General features: G+C 44.1%; 1 protein-coding gene and 1 long non-coding RNA gene across 2 annotated transcripts in view; one reads left to right on the forward strand and one right to left on the reverse strand.

Annotated features, from left to right (window-relative positions):
- TTC28 (tetratricopeptide repeat domain 28) overlaps nt 1-4,766 on the forward strand; it is a 588,080-nt gene extending 583,314 nt beyond the window's left edge. The window contains 1 exon segment of the mRNA XM_027566429.1: nt 1-4,766. Within this exon segment, the coding sequence (XP_027422230.1) occupies nt 1-1,020 (1,020 nt within the window). The 3' untranslated portion in view covers nt 1,021-4,766.
- Nucleotides 1-27,267, reverse strand: part of LOC113907358 — a 73,997-nt gene that overhangs the window by 5,414 nt on the left and 41,316 nt on the right. Inside the window, exon 3 of the long non-coding RNA XR_003515176.1 lies at nt 5,009-5,059. This is a non-coding gene — a long non-coding RNA (uncharacterized LOC113907358). The remainder of the gene's footprint in view (nt 1-5,008; nt 5,060-27,267) is intronic.

Below are 27,267 nucleotides of genomic sequence, written 5' to 3' on the forward strand. Positions count from 1 at the left end.
ACAGATAGTACCGTGAAGTCCCAAGAAGAAAGTAACTCAAAGCTTGACCCTCAAGAGCTGGCACAGAAGATTCTCGAGGAGACACAAAGCCATCTCATGGCAGTGGAGCGTCTTCAGAGGGGTGGCGGTCAGGGCGCCAGTTCTGAAGATGGCATCTCTGTGCCCAACAGCGCTGCTGTCTTCCGAGCGTCCGAAACCAGCGCCTTCAGCAGGCCCGCCCTCTCCCACCAGAAGAGCCAGGCGTCGTCGTCGTCGCCGGTCACCATCAAACCAAAGCCCCCAGCCAGGAGCTCCTCCCTCCCCAAGGTGAGCTCGGGGTACAGCAGCCCCACCGCCTCCGAGGCGTCCGCCAAAGACAGCCCGAGCCAGCACAGCGGCCGGCCGTCGCCCGGCTCCGACTCGCAGACCTCCCTGAGCGACCAGCCTCTCTTCAAGCTGAAGTACCCCAGCTCCCCCTACAGCGCTCACATCTCCAAATCTCCAAGGAACATGTCCCCCAGCTCAGGCCACCAGTCTCCCGCGGGAAGCGCACCCTCCCCGGCTCTCTCCTACTCCTCGGCGGGCTCCGCGCGGTCCAGCCCCGCCGACCACCCCGACCTCGACAAGCTGAAGATGGCGGCCATCGACGAGAAGGTGCAGGCCGTCCACAACCTGAAGATGTTCTGGCAGAGCACACCCCAGCACTCCACGGGACCAATGAAAATACTCCGGGGGGCCCCTGGAACCATGACTTCCAAGAGAGATGTCCTCAGCCTATTGAATTTGTCACCTCGGCACAACAAGAAGGAGGAGGGCGCAGACAAGCTGGAACTCAAGGAGCTGTCTTTGCAGAGACGTGGAGAAACCCCCCCCAAAGCCCCGCCCAACGGACACTGGCGCACGGAGACCACCTCGCTGAGCACGCTGCCGCTGCCCGCCCGCCCACCTGCCCCGGCTCCCACGCGCCCTCTCAGACTTCCTTCTGGAAACGGCTATAAGTTTCTGTCCCCTGGAAGATTTTTTCCTTCCTCTAAATGCTAAAGCATCTTCTGTGCCCACCGACAGCAGCCCGGAGCGCAGCGGCCCGGCCGGGCTCTCCGCACTCACTCGGCTGCCCTGCATGCGCCGCCCGCCCAGACGCCCCGCCCGCTGGTGGCCCCCGAGGACTCTGGGCAGATTCACCAAAAGCCAGGACTAATGTGGAGCTGGTACAGGATGCGCACGGAATTTTCTACACACATCACCAAATGTTTACCTGTGAGCTCCCTCTTCTCATCTTTGATGCGATTCAACAGGACTTTTGTACAAAAATGGTCAAGGTTCTGGGGCGGGGGAGGAGAGGGAGTACATATTTTGCGAAGAGGTATATATGCAGTACCTTTAGACACAGAATACGAGCTTTCGTAAGGCTTTCAGGTGCTGCTTGGGGGTGGGATGCGTAAAATCCAAGTTGAATTCTACATGAAAGTGTTATTATAAACTTGCCAAAAAACAGGATACCGGTTTTAAAAATGCCAATGATTTGTAATTAAATTGTAGCAATTCTGGTCTCACGGTACTGTAACATCATAGAACCGATGCAATAATTCACCTGGAAACAGTGCTTCCGTCCTGAACTCTGCTCTCCTGAGCTCTACAAATGTCCTTGGAACCCCATGGTCAACCAAACTTGAAAATTTTCGTAACTCCTATCCAGGCATTTTAGAACTATGCAATTGTGATTTAAAATGCAACTTTGTGCTTTTAAAACATTACTGACCTTTTTTGTACATGGATAAACAACTTGGTTTTGTTATCAATAGTACTTTGCATTTATAGCTATTATTTTTAAAAGCTCAAAAAGTTTTTTAAAACGTCAAATTTTGAATAGTCATCAATAAGTAATTATCAAATTTTTGGGGGGGGGGAGTTTGAAATTATTCAGTTTCCTTAGAAGAAAAAAATAGCAAAAAAAAAAAAAAAAAAAATCTCATGGCTAACTAGATTTAACCAGAATCTAGCCTTCCAGCTCCTATCCCTTTACTTCCTGCTTAATTTTATCTTTTCCCAACTCCAGGCTTCAAACACCCCTCCTATCTACATCTGCTGCCAGGTTCCCACCGTCCCAGCACCTCCCACCTGTGAACTGCATGTGACCCCATCTTGGTGTGACCGGTGCCCCTGGTTCCTGTGATCTGAGGACAGACCCTTACTGTCCACGGCCTCAGAAGCACGGCCCTCTGCTGGGATATGTACCTCTGAGTTACTGCTCAACAAGGAGAGAGGGTCTTAAACGTGTTGTCACAGGGGAAAAAAAAAAGAAAAGAGGGACTCTTTCTCCAGCTATGATAGTTCCCTGATACTGCCGCCAGCCAGGATGAGACAAAAGAACAGTCTAGAAGGGGTAACCACTAACTTATTTTATAAGGAAAGGAAATGCTGAAAATCATGTTAGTGCCAAGTGCAGTTGGAGAACATAAGCCACTTTTAGGTAATTCTCAAGTGGAAATCCTACTTACTACCTCCTCACTGTGAAGGTCCATCCCACGAAGGCAGCAGCCTCTCGTCCCAGGACACCTGCCACGGGGAGAGGACAGCCGGGCCTGGCAGCAGCCTCATGACGACACCCGGGGGGGTTAACCTCGGGGAGGCCTCACTTGATTCACACACACTGACCACCTGTCTATTCCACACTGTACTCTGCAAAGAGGGAAAGATAATATATACTCGATAATATATACTCAATCTCTCTTACTCTCCTGAGCTGCGTCATAGAAACTTTTTGTGTTTAACCCAACAGCCATGTTGACAAAAGCAAGGATTCCCTCCCATCCTAACCCCGATCCCAACACTGGAAGAGAGGTACTTTATCAAGAAGCAAGCAACTATGAGGCTAGCTTTATGGCTTTTGTAAATGATAATAAAGTACCAATGTAGCAAATGAAAGCCAAGCTTATAAGCACTGTGCATTTAGATAGCAAAATCAGGTCCTCAATAACAAGAAACAAACCTCAAAAGTGAATTTCTGAATCCGCACGCATGTAGACAGTTAGGCTCGTCCTTTCTCAGCACCTCTCAGCCTCTTTCCCAAGTGCCAAGGAGCCCCGGAGGAAAGGCCGGTCTGTGCTCTGGCCCCGGGTGCCCACCTCCAGCACAGCCCCCTACCACCCGGACCGCTTCTCCTGGTTACCAAGCCAGCTGGGAGGACTCGTGGGCTCCGGCCCCGGGTGCCCACCTCCAGCACAGCCCCCTACCACCCAGACCGCTTCTCCTGGTTACCAAGCCAGCTGGGAGGACTCGTGGACCCTGACTTGGTTTTAGTCTAAGTACATTTGTTGTAGGTTTCATGTTCAAAAGCCAAATGGAATATATGATTTTTTTTGGGGTCCTGGATATAAGCTTCAGTGAAGGAAAGCAAAGATGATAAAATCAAGACCAATTGCCACTTCTTTCTGTTTACTGTCAGTCTTGGTGTTTTCTATTCAAGTGAAACGGATGTAAAATCCAAGTGAATTTTTTAGGCTTCCCTGAAAAAAGGATACACTTAAAAATTATGTGAGATTGTAAAATTTGCAGATTTCTTTGTACAGATCAGGGGTTGGCAAATGACCTCCAGGCTAAATCTGGTCAGAGGCCTGGATTTTTACAGCCAAGAGCTAGCAGTGGATTTTACATTTTAAAATATTTATATAAGTATCTACATAATATTGTGATTTTTACCTCTTGGTCCACAGAGCCTCTTATGAAAACGTTTTGCTGACTCCTGGTCCACATGGCAGAAAACACACCCGGCTCATGTTCTGTTTCTAGGCTCGGAAAGCGGACGTCAGGCTGTGGACAGACAGGGTGTGTGGGAACCCGAGCCCTGTGGAGGGGAGGGACGGGCCCTGGAGGAGTCCTTGGCTCCCCGCCCCACGTGGAAGGGGTCGCTGGGTCACTGTATGCAGGCAGCATTGGACAGGACTTCTTTTTCAGCTCAGGAAACTGGAACCCCTGCCCCTGCTCCATCAGACGCAAATACGCAAGCAATAAAACCTCCCTCTCCTACAAACCCTGGCAGTAGATCTTACTTCTCACCAGTGGGCCACGCAGGCAGCTCTGCACACTTCACTCATCTTAACAGAATCCATTTACCAAGACACAGCGAGCCACTCAAGCTTGCGTTCTGATGCGTTTGGTATTGGCGTGTAGAGAAACGAGAACGTTCTTGCCTCCACCCACTCGCAACAGTCCCCAGCCCATACGCCGCCGTACACGCGTCCGTATCTGCTCGGCTGCCCGGGGGAGGCCGGCAGGTGGTCGCCGCTGCGGGTGCCCAGCAGTCCCCGTCCCACACCCCAGCCACAAGGAGAACCGTCACTTCGCTAGTTTCAGTTCAGGCTGGGAAACCACCACCACACGATAATCGGGCTTGCTTTTAGTCAGTAGGCAGAATGTGAAAACTGTGTAATTTTCATCACATATTTTGTTCTTTTACCTAAAAGAACTTGTACCTGTGCTTTGTGAACTGGGCCCCCGTCTGTGCCAGGTCCTCCAGAGGGGCCGCGTGGAAGGACACACGTGGCCACGTCTCCCTGCGCACATGCCTTCCCCACGTGGCACTCATGCTCCTGTGTGCGGTGTTAGCCACCCTTGGCCTATGTGGACTTTTTTTTTTGTAAATGACAGTTTCCAGATGGCATTAAACTTTTTATATTATGAAATTTACCATGTAAAAAGAACTTGGTATTTTTATTGAGATTGCTAAGGCACTTGGCCTTCCTTTGTGACTTCCGTGTCTATTAAAGCATGAGTTCCCTTGGTTTTAAGTGCCGTATATGAGTCACTTTCTTTGCGTGTTCCACACTTTGTAGGTTTCTCTGCAGTACGCATGGGATCGTGTCATTAATGAACACAGACTGCGGTCTGGAGTTTGTCCTTATGAATATACTTCTGTCTCATGTTTGCCAGTGCACAGCAGAGGTGGCCTTCTGTATCCAGACAGAGGCCTCCGGTGCCACCATGGGAGTTTCTGGGGTTTACTTCTATTAATGACAGAGGAGTTTCTTACCTGTTCTGTTCAAGACTGGAAGTTTGCACAGCAGACCACAATCTTTTTCACCTGATAAAGTAAAATATAAACTTATTTTTAGTTCTGCTTACATGCTACTTTCAGGAAATACATAAATTACTAATAGCTTAAAATTGATTTTAAATTTCATGAAAATTAGTGGATGCAGTGAAAGTGGCATTTTTAGAGAAAAATTACAGACCTAAATATGTATTTTCAAGGTTAATTTTAAACGTGTAACTGTTTAAAGCCCAGCCAGTGAGGCAGGATGCTCTGAACAGCCAGTGCTGTGGTACAAGTGTGCCCTGGCCTGTTGGGAAGGAAGGCGCCACTGAGCACGCGACTGATGTTAGCACAATAACAACAAACCCAGAGAGTAGAGGGAGGGACTCACACAGAAACTCACAGAAGACAGTACAGAAGATCAGGGAAAACTTTGCCAAAAAAGAAAACTATACCAATTTCTGTGAAGGTTGATCACGTGTGTGTGTGTGTGTGTGTGTTGCACGTGTACGTGTGAGACAGAAAAGGAAAAGTGGGTACAGCTAAAGTTGCAGCAGAAATTAGTCAGAAAATACTACGAATACTTTTATGCCAAAATATGTGAAAATGCAAGATAACCCCTGGGATGTTTTAGGCATTCGTTTTTACACAGTTGAGGGGCCCTAAATGCAGGGGATGGTGAGCACGTGACTTCAAAGTGCTGCAGTGCACAGCTCCTTGTTCACACACATCAACTGCTTCATAAGGAATTTAAGAATGCTTGAAGTGTTCTCAGCAACTACCCAACAAAAATTATTTTACATAAACTTTTAGAAAAAAATACTAAAAACCCTGTTGCACAAAGGGAAAAACAACTTGAAACCAGGCCTGAGAGATGAAAACGGAGTCTAACTCCTCGCCCTTCACCCAGCTCTCCAGACACAGACCCAGAAGGTTTTACATATGTTTCACTAAACTTTCAGGGACCGGTGGTACTCTGTATTTTCAAATGGCTTAAGAAAGTATAAAAATAAGATATTAAAATCACTCCACGACGGTATTCTTAATTCTAAGATCAATAGACAGTATAAGAAAAAGTATAGGCCCATTTAATATATGAACCTGGACATGAAAATCTGAAATAAAACAATGACCATTAAATTCCTGTGCCTTTAAAACTAGGAAGAAGTGAAGTCGCTCGGTCGTGTCTGTGACCCCATGACCTGTATGGCCTGCCAGGCTCCTCTGTCCATGGGATTTTCCAGGTAAGAATACTGGAGTGGGTTGCCATTTCCTTCTCCGTTAAAACCAGGAAAACGTAGATTGAAAGTGCATCTACGTGTCAGTCACTGGATCTTGCGTCGCTGATGAACACACACGTGGTATTCCCAAGGGCAGAGCTCTGCCCCAAGCGGTGTATCTATAAACACACCCACACACGGAAAAGCGATCAGCACGAAACTGTGGAGCGCGTCACCACTCAGAACTGGGGTGCCGCCGAGGTCTAAGGGTTACCCTGTGACCACACGAGAAGGCGGACCTGAGACGCTCCTGCTCCAGGGGACTGACACAGGCCTATCGGCGTGAGGGGACTCCACGCAGTCCAGCCTGACACAGGCCTGTCGGCGTGAGGGGACCCCACGCAGTCCAGCCGTTCCTTAAGAAACTGTTACTGTCAAAGCAGAGAGTGACTCTAATAATCTGCAGAGTAGATGGAAGGATGCAAGGTTAGCACAGCGCCACGGAGGATCTTTGAGCACAGGTGTGTGGTCCCTGTTACCTTAGAAAACACGATTTGTGTAATCTGTCAGAGTTGGAGAATATGCGTGTCTAAGTTTGTTAGACGCTTCCCAGAAGGAGAGCCCGGCCCTGGGTGAGGGTCTGGTATTCACGTGCTGGGGACCTTACAGACAGCCAGCAGGACTGCTCTTAGTTCCTGAGGCTGTGCTGCCCCGCGTGTGGGGTCTAGTTTCCCAACCAGGGGTCGAACCCGGGCCCCCTAAGGCAGGAGCACGGAGTCTTAACCACTGGACCACCAGGGAACGTACAACGGTGCTGCTTTGTAATATTAGTATTCTAATGTTTTATTTATAGTCACTTTAAAAAAAAAAAAGATTTTTGAAAATAATGTCGTTTGGCTGCTAGGCTGTGGCATGAGGTGTCTCCCCTGCAACGTGCGGGGTCTCTCCTTGAGGCACAGGGACCCTGGAGCTGTGGCCTGTGGGCTTAGCTGCTCCCAGGCACGCGGATCTTAGTTCCTCTACCAGGAACTGAACCCGTGTCCCCGCACCGTCTGCCGGATTCTTCTGGTTTTCTCCCTCCCTCGTGTCCTGCCTTGCCCTCTCACCCTCTGTGTCCTGACTCTCGCCCTCCCGCCTTCTCTCTCTCTCTGGTCCTTCCTTTCTGCCTCTTTCTCCCCTTCTCTCTCTCACCCTGTCCTTCCCTCCCTTCCTCTCTGCCTCATCTCTCTCTTCTTTCCTCCCCCCACCCCCGTCTCTCTCTCTTGCCCTGTCTCCCTCCCTTTTTCTTTCTCTGTCTCTCACTATGGCCCTCTCTTTCTCTCCTTCCCTCCTTCCTGTCCCCGCAAGGCAGATTCTTAATCTCTGGACCACCAGGGAACTCCCTGTTTTGTTGTTTTTAACCTGAGGAATTCTGGACAAGGGCCACAGCCTGGTGGTACCTTTTCCAATTTAAAGCCTTTCTTCAACTCTCCCAGTGACAGTGCAAGCTCACAGACTCTAACAATACTAAATAATGGCAAACAGCAGGGAACTTGACAGACTAACGCTGCATCCACTCCAGCAAATGAGGCCAAAACATCTGGATCCAAATACATTAAAGGGACATGTTGGCATTAAGGAAACATTCTGCCTCCCAAATGAATTTGCATCCAATCTCAAGATATTTATTAGACTTGCAGCAATTGTGCATTTGGGCCTTAGGGAATAATAAGTTCTTAAATATATAAATATCTTCAATATACGTATACTAAATAAGAAGTTCTAAAATTTTAAAATAATTTTAAATCCCAGTAGCAGAGCTCACAGAGAAGGCAATGGCACCCCACTCCAGTACTCTTGCCTGGAAAATCCCATGGACGGAGGAGCCTGGTAGGCTGCAGTCCATGGAGTCGCTAAGAGTCGGATACGACTGAGTGACTTCACTTTCACTTTTCACTTTCATGCACTGGAGAAGGAAATGGCAACCCACTCCCAGTGTTCTCGCCTGGAGAATCCCAGGGACGGGGGAGCGTGGTGGGCTGCCGTCTACGGGGTCCCACAGAGTCGGACACGACTGAAGCGACTTAGCAGCAGCAGCAGCAGCGGAGCTCAAAGTCTGCCTTTCTAGTTAATTGGGACAGGTAAATGGATTTGAATTCTGATATGCCGGGCAGCATTCTGTCAAGTCTGAATTTTTTTTGCCCCCATAAATGGAAGTTACAGAAGTTTTTTTTCTGAAGTGTAGCCATTTTCTTTTTGAATGCAAAATGCTAACATAAAATTGCTATGTAATTCAGAAAAAAGAGATAGTTCCTATCTAACATTTCAAAAGTCACTGACTGACTACAAGTACTTACTGAGGGTTTGTTGTGATAAATAGACTATAGCCTCCCCCACTCCCAAAAAGCAGGAAAGTTAAAACAGATATTAAAAGTCCATAAAATAAATTGTGTCCTCTCTCCTGTACTACCGCTCTCTCCTGCATTACGAACAGTCCGAACAGCGTGATGAATGAAAATGCCCATTACGGTTCCTCCCGGCCTCTGCCCTGCGGGAATGGCCCTGGCTCTGCCCGGGACAAGCCAGTGCAGAGGCGCAGGGGCTCTGAGTGGAGGCGGCAGGTGACGAGGCCTGATCAGGGCCTTTGTTGTGAATGCTGAACATGTGGTAAAAAAAGCAGCAAGTCAGAAGGGCCAGCAAACTGAAGATGGACACAATAGCCAAGGAGTGAGATGCACACATCAAACGGATGGACGCCCAAGTCTAAGGCCATCCAGAGAGGGGCCTCTGTGATCTTGAGTGTAAATAAATAACGGAATCAATCAGAAGAGAAGCCCCAAGTCCCTTCCTACAGCTTAGGCTGAGCCCATCCTCCTGGTTTTTCCAGTGGTCATGTATGGATGTGAGAGTTGGACCATAAAGAAAGCTGAGCACTGAAGAATTGATGCTTTTGAACTGTGGTGTTAGAGAAGACTCTAGAGAGTCCCTTGGACTGCAAGGAGATCCAACCAGTCCATCCTAAAGGAGATCAGTCCTGAATATTCATTGGACGGACTGCAGCTGAAGCGGAAACTCCAATACTTTGGCCTCCTGATGTGAAGAACTGACTCATTTGAAAAGACCCTGATCCTGGGAAAGATTGAGGGCAGACAAACCACTACTGAGAAAAATTAAAGACATAAATAGAGAAAGCTACTACATTGACAGGTGGAACACTCAGTATTGTTAAGACGTTAGTTCTCCCCAGATTCATCTATAGCACCACAACTGTAATGAAAATACTGACATAAACAGGAAAAAGTCTTAGTCTTTTTATTAGAAACGGCCAAGATATATTTAAAATGTATTTGGAAATGCAAAGAATCTAGAAGAGTCAAAACAAACCTGAAAAAAGTTGCCTTCAAAATTTACTTTACAGCTATAGTAAGTAAGACTATGTAGTTTTGGAATATAAACAAGCAATGGACAGAGGAGAGTCCAGAAAAATGTAAAGAGAAGAGAGCCCAGACATAACGGTCAACCGATTTTTAACCAAGGGTAGCAAAGAAAGTCAACAGAGGGAAAGAATAGTATTTTCTACATATGGCAGTAAGACAACTATGTATCTTTGGAAAAATAAAACCTCAATGATTACCTCACGTCACACTCAAAAAGTAACTCAAAAAAAAAAAAAAAGTAACTCAAGATGGGTCATAAACCTAGACATAAAAGCTGAAATTACAAAGCTTCATTCACAGGAAAATACCTCTTGACCCCAAGTCTGGCAAAGATTTCATAAGACACAAAGCACACTAACCACCAGAGAAAACTAAATGGTGTTCTAGCAAAATGAAAACCTTTTGCTCTTCAGAAGACATCACTAAGAAAATAACTAGGCAAGCACAGCCTCGAAGGAGATATTCATGAAAGTTTTTCCTAGTAACTTTACCTGCAGGCACGGCTGTATCTGGAATGAATACATTGATTATCACCTGCAACTCGCCGGTAAGAGATTGAGCACTGAAGATGAAAGATCGAAGCAGAGACTTCACAAAGGAGACACACGAGCGCTTGACAAACACATGAAATGTGCTCAGAACCATCAGCCATCTGGGAATGCAAATTATCATCACAGTAAAAGCAAAACACTTCCTACCTTTAGAGTGGCTAAATCAGACACTGGCCACACACACCAAGGGTTGGTGTGTATCCAGAACCAAAATGATACAACCGTTTACTGAAAACTGTTTAGCAGTTTCTCATAAAACCTAATACACACCCACCCAATGCTATGTCTTGTGAGAAATGAAAACAGATGCCCACAGAGAGACTCCTGCAGGAATGCCCACCGCTGCTTTCTTCACGGGCGCCCCCAAATGGGAAAACCCTAGTGGCAGGATGAAGGAGCTGAGGTCCAGACAGACAAGGGACACGGTGCCACAGAAAGAAGGAACGAAGGGGGCGGGTGGCAACGGCAGCGAGAATCAGACACGCTGGTAAGCAAGGAAGTCAAACTCGAGCGTTCATCCTTGATCCCATTTATATAAAGTCCTAGAAGAGTCAAAACGAACTTACGACGACAGAAATCGAAGAGGCTGCCTCTGGGAGGAAAAGGGGATCATGGGAAAGGGACAGGATGGACCGTCCTAGCGTGATGCGACTGTTCCTGTATCTTGACTGGAGTGCTGATTACATGAGTGAATGTTGTCGAAACTTATCAAATTGTACTCTCAAAGTTTACACATCTTACTGTGCGTAAATTAAATAAAAGCCTCAGCTGACTTTTTTTTGGGGGGGGGGGGGCTAGAAACTAACAAGGTGATTCTAAACTTTGTATGGAAATGCAGAGGAGCCAAGAATATCCAAGGCAGTCTAGGGGGGAAAAAAAGCTTGGTAAGTTCCATGGCCAGAAAAGACGCTCCACTATAAAGCTATAATTAAGACACATAGAACTGTGCTTTGTGAGAAACCTTTCCTGTCTTTTTTTTATTCCCTGGTTAATAGAAGTTTTTACTTTCAAATACCACACACTGATATATAGGGCATTCACATCCTAAATGCTCGAGTGTTTAGAAACTGCTGTGGTGCTTGGATGAACAAGGGAATCACACGAAAACGCAAATGCAAAGATGGAACTTTGGTGGGGGAGGGTGTCGTTCTGTGCTTTCCAGTGCCTTGCACAGTAAGCCCTGACCTGTCTTTTTACCCCCAAAATATGTCTTCAGTAGCTACTGAATCTGCCACTATCACAATGAGTTACCTGCATTTATTCCAAATAATCTCCTTTACTACAAACTATGCAAATGGTATAAGGTTTCTTATGCCCAAGCATGAAAGACGATTTTCCCAGCAGACGAGGTGGCTGCCTGTCCTAAAATCATGGCACTGATTTAACATGCAGAGATCTTACCAGAACCCTCCACAGGACTCTGTCCCAGCACTGTGGTGGCTGTGATCGGGGCCCAGGGAGGTGGTGCCCTGGCCACAGAGTCGAGCAGAGAGTGAAGGGGGGCACTGTGGGGGGTGGTTCCCGCCCGTGGTTACTGGGTGGGGGCCGGGTGCTGGTGGCCCCCCTTCTAGAGTGCGATGCACGGGGATGCCGTGCACACGCGGTGTTTGTTTGGTGATGGTTTTTAGTTTCTTTTGTTTCTATTTGCACTTATTAAATCTACACGCATGGAACTCTAAACCTCAAAAAAAACTAAGCAGTATTGGTGCAAAGCTAGACAAACATGAATGAAACACAACAGGAAGTCTAGAGACAGACACACGATTTATGACACTGTGGCACACTGCAGAAAGAACAGACTTTTCGATAAATGGAGGTAGTTCGACTGGATATACAGATTTTAAAAAATCAATCTTGACCTCCACAGGTCAAGTTTTGGTGGGCTATATGAAACTAAAAGGCAGAAAATCTACAGAAAATATTTAGAAGAAAACAGAAGACATTATCTCCATAACCTTAAGGTAAGAAAATGTTTCTTAAACAGGATATAAAAAGTCAACAAATTGACGATCAACTACAGAAATGACTGAACCAATGACTGTGTGTCAGACAATGGAAAACGCTGTGGCAACCGTGTGCGACAGCACAAATATTTGAAACAGAATGTTGAGCGAAAGAAGTCAGAATATATACCACGTGCTTCTGTTTACATAAAGTTCAAAAACTAGCAAAACAAACTGATGGTGTTAAAGTTAGGATACTGGCTACTCCTGGTGCCTGCGTATCTCGATGGGTTCACTCGGGAAGGAATCATCACGCTGTGCGATCACAGTCTGTGCACTCTCCTGTGTGTGTGTCACACATCAGTATGTATAAAGTCAGAAAGACCACCGACCCAGGTCTCCCTAGTCGTCTTCCCTCCAAGTCTCCTGCATCTCAGTAGAACCGCAGCTCATCCGGGAGGCCACGCCCACCACGCTCCTTTCTCTCACGCCTCACACAGTCCAGCGCAAACCTGCTGGACGCCTCACCGCTGCCACCCGCTCGCTGCCCGCCAGGCCTCCTTCCTGGTCTTTCCTGCGCCCACCCTCCCTCCCCGCACTCTGTTCTCCGTAACGGCAGCCACAGCAACCACTGTTGAACATACAACAGCTCACCTTACAAGTGTGCTCCAAAGCCTTCTCAGCCCTCCTCTGGCCTCCGACTCTTCCGTGGTCTGGCCCCACTGCTGTCCCGCTCCCTCACCCAGCGTCCGCGCTCTCACGCCCCTCTATCACTGCATCATCTGCAATCATGCTCTATACCCTTCACTCCACGCTAGTTCTCATCACAGTTCTTACTATCAAATGGTAATACAAGTAGCTTGCTGCAAGGTCCATATGTTCATCAGATCGTGAACTCCTTACTGCAAAATTCAGACTTAAAGACGGTAGGGAAAACCACTAGACCATTCAGGTATAACCTACATCAAATCCCTTTATGATTATACGGTGTAAGTGACAAATAGATTCAAGGGACTAGATCTGATAGAGTGCCTGAAGAACCATGGACAAAGGTTTGTGACAATGTACAGGAAGCACTGATCAAGATCATCCCCAAGAAAAAGAAATGCAAAAAGGCAAAAAGTTGGCTAAGGAGCCCTTACAAATAGCTGTGAAAAAAAGAGAAGCAAAAGGCAAAGGAGAAAAGGAAAGATACACCCATTTGAATGCAGAGTTCCAAAGAATAGCAAGGAGAGGCAAGAAAGCCTACCTAAGTGATTGATGCAAAAAAAAAAAAAAATAGAGGCAAACAACAGAATGGGAAAGACTACAGATCTCTCCAAGAAAATTAGATACCAAGGGAACATTTCATGCAAAGATGGGCACAATAAAGGACAGAAATGGTATGGACCTAACAGAAGCAGAAGATATTAAGAAAAGGTGGCAAGAATACACAGAAGAACTATACAAATAATCTTCATGACCCAGATAACCATGATGGTGTGATCACTCACCTAAAGCCAGACATCCTGGAATGCGAAGTCAAGTGGGCTTCAGGAAGCATCACCATGAACAAAGCTAGTGGAGGTGATGGAATTCCAGTTGAGCTATTGCAAATCCTAAAAGATGATGCTGTGAAACTGCTGCACTCAATATGCCAGCAAATTCAAAAAACTCAGCAGTAGCCACAGGTCTGGAAAAGATCAGTTTTCATTCCAATCCCAAAGAAGCGCAATGCCAAAGAATGTTCAAACTACCACACACTTGCACTCATCTCACACGCTAGCAAAGAGAAAAAGTGAACTCGCTCAGTTGTGTCCGATTCTTTGGAACCCCATGGACTGTAGCCTACCAGGCTCCTCCATCCATGGAATTTTCCAGGCAAGAGTACTGGAGTGGGCTGCCATTTCCTTCTTCAGAGGATCTTTCCAACCCAGGGATCAAACCCGGGTCTCCTGCACTGAAGGCAGATTCTTTACCGACTGAGCTTCAGTAATACGTGAACCGTGAACTTCCAGATGTTCAAGCTGGTTTTAGAAAAGGCAGAGGAACCAGAGATCAAATTGCCAACATCCACTGGATCATCAAAAAGCAAGAGAGTTCCAGAAAAACATCTATTTCTGCTTTATTGATTATGCCAAAGCCTTTGACTGTGTGGATCACAACAAACTGTGGAAAATTCTTCAAGCAATGGGAATACCAGACCACCTTACCTGCCTCCTGAAAAATCTGTATGCAGATCAAGAAGCAACAGTTAGAACTGGATAAGAAACAAAAGATTGGTTCCAAACTGGGAAAGGAGTACAGCGAGGCTATATACTGTCACCCTGCTTATTTAACTTATATGCAGAGTACATCATGCGAAATGCCAGGCTGGATGAAGCACAAGCTGGAATCAAGACTGCCAGGAGAAATATCAATAACCTAAGATATGCAGATGATACCACCTTTATGGCAGAAAGGGAAGAGGAACTAAAGAGCCTCTTGATGAAAGTGAAAGAGGAGAGTGAAAAAGTTGGCCTAAAACTCAACATTGAAAAAACTAAGATCACGGCATCCAATCCCACCACTTCATGGCAAATAGATGGGGAAACAATGGAAACAGTGACAGACTTTATTTTCTTGAGCTCCAAAAATCACTGCAGATGGTAACTGCAGCTGTGAAATTAAAAGACGCTTGCTCCTTGGAAGAAAAGCTATGACCAGGCTAGACAGCTTATTAAAAAGCAGAGACATTACTTTACCAACCAAGATCCGTCCAGTCAAAGCTATGGTTTTTCCAGTAGTCATGTATCGATGTGAGAGTTGGACTATAAAGAAAGCTGAGCGCCGAAGAATTGATGCTTTTGAACTGTGTTCAAAAGTGTTGGAGAAGACTCTTGAGAGTCCCTTGGACTGCAAGGAGATCCAAACCAGTCAATCCTAAAGGAAATCAGTCCTGAATATTCATTGGAAGGACTGATGCTGAAACTCCAGTACTTTGGCCATCTGATGTGAAGAACTGACTCATTGGAAAAGACCCTGATGCTGGGAAAGACTGAAGGCAGGAGGAGAAGGGGGCCACAGAGGATGGCATCACCGATTTGATGAACATGAGTTTGAGCAAGCTCCAGGAGTTGGTGGTGGACGGGGAAGCCTGGTGTGCTGCCTTTGGCCCATGGAATCACAAAGAATCCGACACGACTGAGCAACTGAATGGATGGAAGGTCCATTAGATAGGTACTTTGCGTTTTGTTCACAAGTATGTATTCCCTCACCACCTAAATAGCATATATATATATATATATATTTTTTTTTTTTGACTGAGTGTTGTTTAATTACTAAATATAATGAGAGACACAAAACCTTCATGTAGAGGACATAAAGCTTTACTGAAACACATTACCAAGAAAGATGGATCATATTCATGGACAGGAAGCCCAAGTATCATAAATGGTCAATTATCTCAAACTTAGTGTGAAAATCAGGTGTAATGCCAGCTAAAATCCTGTTTTTAACAAGATCATTGAAGAGTTCATATAGCAAAGGATTTGGGGTTCTGATAATGAAAGGGTGTGTGTGTGGTGCACGGAGTGGGGCTAGTAAGCACCTAGGCCAGAACGCCTGCAGGCAAGTCACACCCCTTCTCCCACTCGCAGGGCTGGGTGTCCAGGAGCCTAGTTCCCTGGACCCTGCCAGCAGGTTTCAGATTAGATTCCCAGTGGAAGGCTCTCCTTAAACCAGAGGGCAGAGGAGACGCTGTAGAGTATTTCTGCCTCTTTGTCTAGGATGGGCAGACGTGCGATTCTGCAGCAACCTTCAGGTGTTTTTTGGTAAATCACCAGTATCAGTGACAACTGATTAATTCCAGAGATCTTTTGTGGTTTCTGCACCTTCCTGACTCCCTAAAAGTTAGTGGCAAGCCTGAGAGGCAGCAGTCAGTCACTTCCTGCACTGGGCAGTCACGCCACTGTTTTGCTAAGGGCTCTGCTCTCCATTGGAGAAGGCGATGGCACCCCACTCCAGTACTCCTGCCTGGAAAATCCCATGGACAGAGGAGCCTGGTGGGCTGCAGTCCATGGGGTCGCTGAGGGTCGGACACGACTGAGCGACTTCGGTTTCACTTTTCACTTTCATGCATTGGAGAAGGAAACGGCAACCCACTCCAGTGTTCTTGCCTGGAGAATCCCAGGGATTGGGGAGCCTGGTGGGCTGCCGTCTATGACTGAAGTGACTTAGCAGCAGCAGCAGCTGTTCTCCATACTAAACCCGTTCTTGCTTGAAATACTTAAGAGTGGTTTTGTTCTCCTGACTGGACCCTGGCTGAAAGAAAAGTTGCAGTATATAAGATAGACTGGTGATGATTAGCACAGAAATAAACAACTAAAGAGAAAGCTCATAATTAAACTCATGCATATACTGAAACCTGGCACTGACGGAAGTGAAAGTGCAGGTCAGTTTCATGGACAGTTCACAGATCAACAGTGGCTTATAGATCAAAATATGAAGTGTTCAATAAAGATTGTTGGGACCCATTTCCTAAGAAACATCTATTTCAACAGAAAAAAAAACCCTGGATCGCTACTTCTTACATAGACAAAGCTCAATTCCGGGTGAATTACAGCCTTAAATGTGAAAAATAAATTTCTATAAGCTAAACAGAAGAATATTATTATTTCAAAGTACGAAAAGATTTCTTAAAATAAGACACAAAGAAAATTAAGTTCTGTGCACCAAAAAGCATCTTAAGGTCCATCAGGTATTATTACAGCAAAATGTTAAAATTTTGTCTAAAAAAAATCAATTTAAATACCTATCAAGAAGACAATCACGAAATGTTGAGCAATGAAAAAGAATGAACTAGAGCAGGGTCCCCGGCCTCTGGGATCTAACACCTGACGATCTGAGGCGGACGTGATGTGATGTAATAATAGAAATAAAGTGCACAACAAATTCAGTGCCCTTGAATCATCCACAAACCATCCCCGCTACAGCCCCACCGTCCAATCCTACTCCAGTCTATGGAAAACTGTCTTCCACAAAACCAGTCCCTGGTGCCAAAAAGGCTGGGGACTTGTTAACCTAGAGCTACACACACACAGATAAATCCCATCAACCAAAATGAGTAACATTAATCTGTTAGAGATAAGCATGAGAACTGTAACTGGAGAAAATATAACCTGGGAGGAATATTCCAGCAGTTTCCATTATAATGTTTTATTTCCTAGGATAGATGGTAGACATATGGGTTTTCATTACTATTCTAACTACCTTTAAGCCTGAAACTTTTAAAATAAATGTTACTATTTAAGTCGAAAAAATTTTGTCCAAACTGGTTAAAATAAAAATCAGAAGTTATATCTTAGCACATCACCTGTTTTCCGGGCGGGGGAGAAGCACTCATAAGAAGTTCCACACAGGTAACATTGGACGATAGTTTCCAGACATTTAGCTGATTCTGACACTGCAGCAAGGCAACTGACTTCATGTAGCAACTGACCAGGTTGATAATCAGTCCAGATCCGAGTAACTGATGAAGCTCTAATACATCCTGAAAAGCTGGGTGGGGCTGGCCCTCGGGCAGCACTGACTGGTAGGTGATACATATCCAACTCCACAAAAAAAAATTTGCTTACAACCACAAACTGTACTTTGAGTCATGTGCACACATCAGGTGAGTGCATAGGACAAAAGAACATTTTGGGAGTCTGACCTTTTCTACCACAGGTTACAGGATAGAACTGTTTTTTTCCCTAGTCTTTGCTAAGAAGGGCTGCTTGGAAGTGAAAAGTTCCTTCAGGCTGGCTATGGAGACCAAAGAATGGTTACTTTGATTTTATTTTCTAAAAAAAAAACCAGTAAAAGTGGTTCTATGTACAGGGTTCTGAAGAGGCCAGTGACTCCACAACTGACTGAGTCGATGCTGGATTGCTTTCTGAGCCCATCCCAACCCCAGCCTTCGGTCCCCGATTCCTACCCAGATCTTCACACACACAGCTGCGTCTGTGACGTTTCAAACTTTCAGAATTCACAGAAGGATGCTGAACTTTCTACAGAGGGATATGTTTTTGATGTATCTTCCTGGCCACAAAAGAGCTTCTAGTAGTTTGCATATTCTTTTTGAAGAATAAGTTGCAAACAATGACTTTTTTTTTATTTGAAAAATTTGTAATCAAATAATTCTTTTGAAAGAAAACCCACATGCAATAAGATCTGCATCATGCTCTCCATAAACCATGAAAAACCTATTTTTATGTCAATTTGGATATTCCTTTACAATAATGCATTGAGGAACACCTATATACAAATACACTCTTCAATTCACAAAAAAAGGTTTCTAGAAGCTGCTCCAAATAAAAGCACAGAATCCATAGAAACAAAAATAAGAGTCACGGAATGAGGCAGGAAGAAGAAGTAAATCACACACACTCGAGGGTTCTGCAGATTGTGGTCTGTGATCACTCACACAGCCTCCTCCCAAGCTCCTCCAAGTGCGAACGGCGAGTACACAGCGGGAAGGACAGCAAAGCACTCTGTTTTTTTAATTGAAGTACAGTTGATTCACAATGTTAATTTCCACTGTGCAGCAAAGTGATTCAGTTACACACACATATACTCTTTCCCAGTATGGTTTATCATGGAACTGACTACAGCTCCCTGTGCTGCACAGTAGGACCTTGCTGTTTATCCATCCTGGATGTCACCATCTGCAGCTGCTAACCCCGAAACCCGAGTCCTTCCCTCCCTCACAGCCCTCCCCGTGGCAGCGCAAGTCTGTTCTGTTCTGTGAGGCTGTTGCTGTTCCACAGATCTGCGCGTCTGTCCTGTATTTCAGAGGCCGCGTGTAAATACTGTCACACGGTGCGTGTCTCTCTTCGCTCAGTACGACGGTCTCCAGGCCCATCCACGCTGCCGCCGCGGCACTCTTCTCTGAATCTAGGGGACCGTCCTGTGCTCAGAGACAGTTTGCGCGCTGCCCCCCGCCCACAGCTGCCCAGGCGTCTAGGAACGATCAAGTGACTCCTTCCACACGGACAGCCAGAGCCCTTAATGATGCTCTTACTTGCTTTCATCATTTTTTTTTAATGACTAAAAGATTTTGAGATACTTCCAGAAAACTTATCTGGGGAGTCCTTGAATCCTTGAGACCACAGACTAGTTACTAAGCCGCTGACAGGAAGTCTCACCACAGCCAAACTCTGCTGGTCCTGGCCGTGCCCTGAGCACAGGATGTTCGTCATGACCGTGAGAAGCAAAAGGTTACTAACCGAACATTTCCTACTTACTACTGTCTGGATTTTCTGCTCTGGCTTTTTCCTCTCTCCCTTGCTGTGCTCTGAACTCCAGGCAGAGGATTTTATGTTTATTGTACAATGAACTGATAAAGGGAAATGGTGGAAATGAGAAGGCTTTCTGTTGACGTGACTCATAAACTTTAATGGTGTATTTCCCTGAAAGACATCCAATTACCACAACTCTAATAATCTTGCTAATCTTGTATTAGTTTTTTTTTCTTTAAGGGCAAGATGTCAATGAATAGCACCTTCACTTCCCATTTTCTGAAAATTAAGCTGAACCTTTAAATAATATCATGAAAGTAAACATTTTAATTTATCAGGATAAGAAAAATGGCTAACAGATAAACATTTCCCGACTTTTCTATTCCAAATAAGCTTAGAATCCCCCTCTCAGAGCATTATATCACAGAAGTCTGCCAACAAGAACATTCAGCATGACTAAAGGAAACATCTAGGATATTCTAAATTAAAAAAAAATTTTTTTTAATTAGAGGAAAGTTGCTTTGTAATGTTGTGTTGGTTTCTGCCATCCAACAACGCAAATCAGCCTTAAGTACACAAACATCCCTTCACTCTGGAGCCTCCCCTCTCCCCTCAACTGAGCCCCTTGCGGTCTTCACAGAGCGCCAGGCCGGGATCCCTGTGTCACACAGCAACGTGTCACCAGCAGTCTGCTTCACATATGACAGTGCACATATACATAAATCCTGACGCTACTTTCTCAACTTGAGAAGCACTCGACTCACTGGTCCAGTTTCCACAGTTCACGTGAAGCACCAAAACGGCCGCACCATTTTACACCAGCAGACGTATTGAGGGCTCCAATTTCCCCACATCACTACCACCACTTGTTATGAACTGCCTACCGTTTGAGTATGACCATCCTAGCGGGTGTGAGGGCGCCCCTGGTAGCATAGCCAGCAAAGGATCTGCTTGCAATGCAGGAGACCCCAGTTTGATTCCTGGGTTCAGGAAGATCCCCAGAAGAAGGGATAGGCTACCCTATCCTTGACATTTTAGGAAACAGTAAACTAAAATGGCCTGGAATGGGTGAATTTAAATCAGATGACCATTATACCTACTACTGTGGGAAGAACCCCTTAGAAGTGGAGTAGCCCTCATAATCAACAAGAGTCCAAAAGGCAGTACTTGAGTGCAACTTCAAAAATGACAGAATGATCTCTGTTCATTTCCAAAGCAAACCATTCAATATCACATTATCCAAGTCTATGCTCCAACCACTAATACGAAAGAAGGTGCAGTTGAGCGGTTCTATGAAGACCTACAAGACCTTCTAGAATACCAAAAAAAAACCCAAAAAAGATGCCCTTTTTGTCACAGGGGACTAGAAAGCAAAAGTAAGAAGTCAAGAGATACCCGGAGTAACAGGTAAGTTTGGCCTTGGAGTACAAAATGAAGCAGGGCAAAGGCTAACAGAATTTTGCCAAGAGAACGCACTGTTCATAACAAATGTTCTCTTCAAAAAACACAAGAGAGGACTCTACACATGGACATCACCAGATGGTCAATACTGAAATCATATGGATTATATTCTTTGCAGCCTAAGATGGAGAAGCTCTATACAGTCAGCAAAAACAAGACTGGGAGCTGACTGTCACTCAGATCATGAACTCCTTATTGCCAAATTCAGACTTAAACTGAAGAAAGTAGGGAAAACCACTAAACCATTCAAGTATGGCCTAAATCAAATCCCTTATGATTATACAGCGGAGGTGACAAATAGATTCAAGGGATTAGATCTGATAGAGTGCCTGAAGAACTATGGATGGAAGTTTGTGACATTGTACACGAGGTGGTGAAAACCATTGTGCAAAACCATTGTACAGGAGGCAGTGATCAAAACCATCCCCAAGAAAAAGAAATGCAAAAAGGGAAAAAGGTTATCTGAGGAAGCCTTACAAATAGCTGAGAGAAGAGAAGCGAAAGGCAAAAGAGAAAAGGAAAGATATACCCATTTGAGTGCAGAGTTCCAAAGAACAGCAAGGAGAGATAAGAAAGCCTACCTAAGTGATCAATGCAAAGAAACAGGGAAAACAATAGAATGGGAAAGATCTCTTCAAGAAAACTAGAGATACTAAGGGAACATTTCATGCAAAGATGGGCTCAATAAAGGACAAAAATGGTATGGACCTGACAGAAGCAAAACATATTGAGAAGAGGTGACAAGAATACACAGAAGAACTGCAAAGAAAAGACCTTAATGACTGAGGTAACCACAATGGTGTGATCAGACATCTTGGAGTCTGAATTCAAGTGGCCTTAGGAAGCATCACTACAAACAAAGCTACTGGAGGTGTGGAATTGCAGCTGAGCTACTGCAGATCCTAAAAGATGCTGTAAAAGTGCTGCACTGACTATGCCAGAAAATTTGGAAAACTCAGCAGAGGCCACAGGCCTGGAAAAGGTCAGTTTTCATTTCAATCCCAAAGAAGGGCAATGCCAAACAATGTTCAAACTACTGCACAATTGCACTCATCTCACACGTTAGCAAAGTAATGATGAAAATTCTCCAAGCTAGGCTTTAACAATACGTGAACTGAGAACTTCCAGATGTTCAAGCTGGATTTAGAAAAGGCAGAAGAACCAGAGATCAAACTGCCAACATCTGTTGGAACATCAAAAAAGCAAGATAATTCCAGAAAAAGATCTACTTCTGCTTTATTGACTACACCAAAGCTTTTGACTGTGTGGATCACAACCAACCATGGAAAATTCTTCAAGCGATGGGAATATCAGATATCAGATTTCTCAGATTTCCTGAGAAATCTGTATTCAGGTCAAGAAGCACAGAATCAGACATGGAACAATGGACTGGTTCCAAATTGGGAAAGGAGTATGTCAAGGCTATGCATTGTCACCCTGCTTATTTAACTTATATGCAGAGTACAATATGCAAAATGCCAGGCTGGATGAAGCACAAACTGGCATCAAGATTGCAGGAGAAATATCAAAAACCTCAGATGTCCAGATACCACCACCCTTATGGCAGAAAGCAAAGACAAACTACAGACTTTATTTTCTTGGGCTCCAAAATCACTGTAGACAGTGAGTGTAGCCATGAAATTAAGAGACACTTGCTCCTTGGGAAAAAAACTATGACAAACCTAGACAGCATATTAAAAAGCAGAGATATCACTTGCAGACAAAGGTCCGTATAGTCAAAGCTATAGTTTTTCCAGTAGTCATGTATGGATGTGAGAGCTGGACTATAAAGAAGGCTGAGCATCGAAGAACTGATGCTTTTGAACTGTGGTGCTAGAGAAGACTTGAGAGTCCCCTGGACAACAAGGAGATCAAACCAGTCAATTCTAAAGAAAATCAAGGACTGAAGCTGAAGCTCCAATACTTTGGCCACTTGATGTGAAGACTCAACTTGTTAGAAAAGACCCTGATGCTGGGAAAGATTGAGGGCAGGAAAAGGGGGTGACGGGATGACATGGTTGGATGGCAGCACTGACTCAGTGGACATGGGTTTAAGCAAACTCCGGGAGATAGTGAAGGACAGGGAAGCGGTGTGTATAGTCCATGCGGTTGCAAAGAGTCGAACTCGACTGAGAGACTAAACAACCACCACCAGTATTCTTGCCTGGGAAATCCCAAGGACAGAGGAGCCTGGTGGGCTACCCTCCATGGGGTTGGAAGTGTCAGCCAGAATTCAGCAACTACACTACCACTAAACCACCACCACACACACACGCTTATACATGCATACATACATACAAATATCTCACAGTCGACATGCCTATCCTTTGGCCATTGATACACTCCTTGATTTCTGCAGCTGTGTAGTATGTTCTGAACACAGAATGAGTCTCTTTAAAATACCCATAAACTGTCTAAGTGCATGCAGTTTGACCCAAGTAAGTGGTATGATAAGGGACAGAGGGAGACAACAGGAGTAGGAGATTAAAAGTTACATCACAGCATCAGCCAACACTTATGGGTATTTATGACAAAAACCCTGGCTTCCTGAGGACACAAGCAGGCTAGGCAGAGAAGTAAACGGATACTCAAAGGGAGACACACTGAGAATCATGAAAAGCAACTCAGGGAATATAATTGTGAATGCTTTTAAAGATACTGCAAGACACTATTTTGATACAGTATTGATTGTATTATAGCTACTGCTGCTTTATTTCATTTTTATTTAATGTTATCTTGAGTATTTTAGTCCTTCAAATGTAAAGGCCGAAATTCCGGTATTCAAACTGTATGGTATGCTGCATGTGCTGCTTAGGAGGAAAACGCAAGCTCTTGTGATGCTAATTTGTACGTGTAAGATGTAAGACAAGTTTAATTTAAAAATCAGCTTCTGGTTAGTACTGAGTTTTTAGAGAGCTTTATTACTGTTGTTCAACTATATAGGAAGGCTTTCAAGTTCGTTTGGAAATATAAAAGATAGGAAAGCTCTGAGGGGGAAAAAGCAATATATATATATTTAAAACCAACAGTGGGTTTAAGCCATACCAAATGGTGAAGCCTCAGTACTGTGGCTTGCATGTAACAACGCTGTTAATGTCAAGTCTCTTCAGTGCTGCTGACTCTGCGACACCATGGATATAGCCCGCCAGGCTCCTCTGTCCATGGGATTCTCCGCACAAGAACGCTGGAGTGGGTTGCCATTGCCTCCTCCAGGGGATCTTCCCAACCCAGGGAGGCCAATGAGGCAAAATAAACAACAGAAACAGACTAATACTTCAAAAGTTAGTATGTGGGAAAGGTGATATCTCAAATTACTAAGAAGAAAACAGATTGTTCAATAAACTGTTAGGATAATTCACTATTTAAAAAAATAAGAACCCTATCCACTAGGATATATTCCATAAGAATCAAAGAGTTGAAGGTGAAAAAGCAGGAAACACGAGAAGGAAATACGGCAAAGTTCTTTAATAACTTGAGACTGAGAAAGCCTTTCTTTACCTGAACTCAAAACCCACAAACTGGCAAAAATAAATGGAAAGACGGCCTGTGTTCATGGACTGGAAGAATCAATATTGTAAAATGTCCATACTACACAAATCTAGATCCAATCCAATCACTATCAAGATTCCAATGGCATGTTTTAAAGGAGTAGGAAAAAAAAAAATTCTAAAATCTATATGGAGTCAAAGCAATCCTGAGAAAGAACAACAAAGCAGGAGGCCTCACGCGTTATGATTTTAAGCTATATTATGAAGCTATGGTTGTCAAAACAGTATGGTATTGACATAAAAACAGTCACACAGACCAGGGAAGCAGAATCGAGAGGCCAGAAAGCTGACCCTTACAGAGACAGCCAGCTAACGCTTGACAAGGCAGCCAAGAAAACACAACAGAGAAAAGAGAGTTTCTTCACTAAATGCATCTGGGAAAACAGATATTCACATGTAAAAGGATGAAACTAAACTCCTATCTTAACCACCACTCACAAAAATTCAAACTGGATGAAAAACTTAAATGTAAGACCTGAAACCATAAAAATCCTAGAAGAAATCACAGGAGAAAAGCTCCTCGACGTGAATGTTAGCAATAATATTTTAGATGACACTTAAAGTATAAAGAACAAAATAAAAAATAAGTGGGACTAAAAAGCTTCTGCACAGCAAAAGAAATGATCAACAAAATGAAAAGACAATCTATGGAATGGGAGAAATATTTTCAAACCATGTATCTGATAGGGGGTTAATATCTAAAATACATATAGAATTTCTACAACTTAATAGCAGAAAAAGTCTGTTTTTTTTTTTTTTTTTTCTGTCACACCTTGCAGCTTGCAGGATCTTAATTCCCTGCTGCTGCTGCTGCTAAGTCTCTTCAGTCATGTCCAACTCTGTGCAACCCCATAGACGGCAGCTCACCAGGCTCCGCCATCCCTGGGATTCTCCAGGCAAGAACATTGGAGTGGGTTGCCATTTCCTTCACCAGGGATCAAATCCGGGTGCCAGCAGTTAGTCCTAACCACTGGATTGCCAGGGAATTCCCTGGGGCAAAGGACTTGAACAGACATTTTCCCAAAGAAGAGGTTCAAATGGCCACCCGATACGTGAAAAGGTGCTCAACATCACAAGTCAAAATCACAATGAACTACTTCACAGCTGAAGAATGAGTATCAACAAAAAGATAAGAGATCCTGATGAGAAGGAAGGAAAAAGGAACTCTTGTGTACTGCTGGTGGGAATGTAAATTAGTGTAGTCACTACGGAAAACAGTAAAGGGGTTCCTCAAAAAATTGAAACAAAAACTGCCACGTGATCCTGCAATTCCACTTCTGGGTATATATCCAAAGGAGATGAGACTGCTACGTTGAAGGCATACCTGCAATCCTTACTTGCTGCAGCATGATTTACAACAGCCAAGACATGGAAACAAAGTGTCCATCAACAGATGAAGGGGTAAAGAACACGTGGGATGGATATATATACAATGGAATTGCATTATTCAGCCAAAAAAAAAAAAAAGGAAATCCTGCCATTTATGACAACATGGATGAACTTCAAGGGCATTAAGGAATGCGAAACGTTCAGTCAGACAGAGAAAGACAAATACTGTATGATGTCACTTACATACGTAATCTAAACACAAAATAATCTCCCCAAACTCAAAAGCCAAACTTGTAAGAGAGATCAGATTTGTGGTTCCTGGAAGTGAAGAGCAGGAGGTATGGGTATTGGATGAGGGTGGTCAAAAGGTACAAACTCCCAGTTACAAGGTAACTATTGGGGATGTAATGTATTACATGATAATATAATTGATCTTGCTGTATGATGTATCTGAAAGTTGGTAAAAGATCCTAAAAGTTTTCACTACAAAAAAAGAAAAAAAATGTTTGGGTGTCTTATACAAGATGATGAAAGCTAAATGTACTCTGGTCATCACTTTGCAATATATGTAAGTCATTACGATGTGAATTTACACAGTGATATATGTCAATTATAATGCAATAAAGCTAAAAGGAAAAAATAAACTAGAAATAAATTTAATTACCAAATTTGTCCTAGGGGAGGGTGGGGAAGAACAGCATGTGGTCTTAAAAAAAAAAAAAAATCACAAACTATGAAAGAAATTTAACATCATAAAAACAAGAAACTTCTATACAGAAAAAAGAAAACACCCACCAAAAGCAAAGTCAAGGGCACAATCAACAAAATCAGGAAAATATTTGAAACTCACATCACAAATGATTCAATCTAATATATAAGATAGGCAACTTAACAGAAAACCAACCAATGGATAAAACTAAAATATGACAATTTTGATAAAAAATCCAAAGACTTGGAAACAAATTCTGTTGGCAAGGCTGAGGAGCAATAGTCTTTCTCATACATCAGTGGTAACAGTATAAAGTGGTACGATCCCTACTGATGGCAATTTGTTAATTTAATAAATCAGATCAGATCAGATCAGTCGCTCAGTCGTGTCCGCCTCTTTTCGACCCCATGAATAGCAGCACGCCAGGCCTCCCTGTCCATCACCAACTCCCGGAGTTCACTGAGACTCATACTCTTTCAAAATTAAACATGTACCCTTCCCTTTATGTATGTAAAGATCTCTGATATATCTTAAGTGAAGAAAATAAAGTATGGAACAGTGTGTAAATGAGGCAGAAATCTGTCTGAAAGGGAGAAAATGTTCATTCCTACTTGTATGTATATCCATTAAATAACCACAATGGTGCGGTCACTCACCTAGAGCCAGATATCTTGGAGTGTAAAGTCATGTGGGCCTGAGGAAGCATTAGTACAAAAAAAGCTAGTGGAGGTGATGGAATTCTAGCTGAGCTATTACAAATATTAAAAGATGATGCTGGGAAAGTGCTGTACTCAATATAACAGCAAATTTGGAAAACTCAGCAGTGGCCAAAGGACTGGAA

This window comes from Bos indicus x Bos taurus, chromosome 17 (genome assembly GCF_003369695.1).
Source record: "Bos indicus x Bos taurus breed Angus x Brahman F1 hybrid chromosome 17, Bos_hybrid_MaternalHap_v2.0, whole genome shotgun sequence".
Lineage (NCBI taxonomy): Eukaryota > Metazoa > Chordata > Mammalia > Artiodactyla > Bovidae > Bos > Bos indicus x Bos taurus.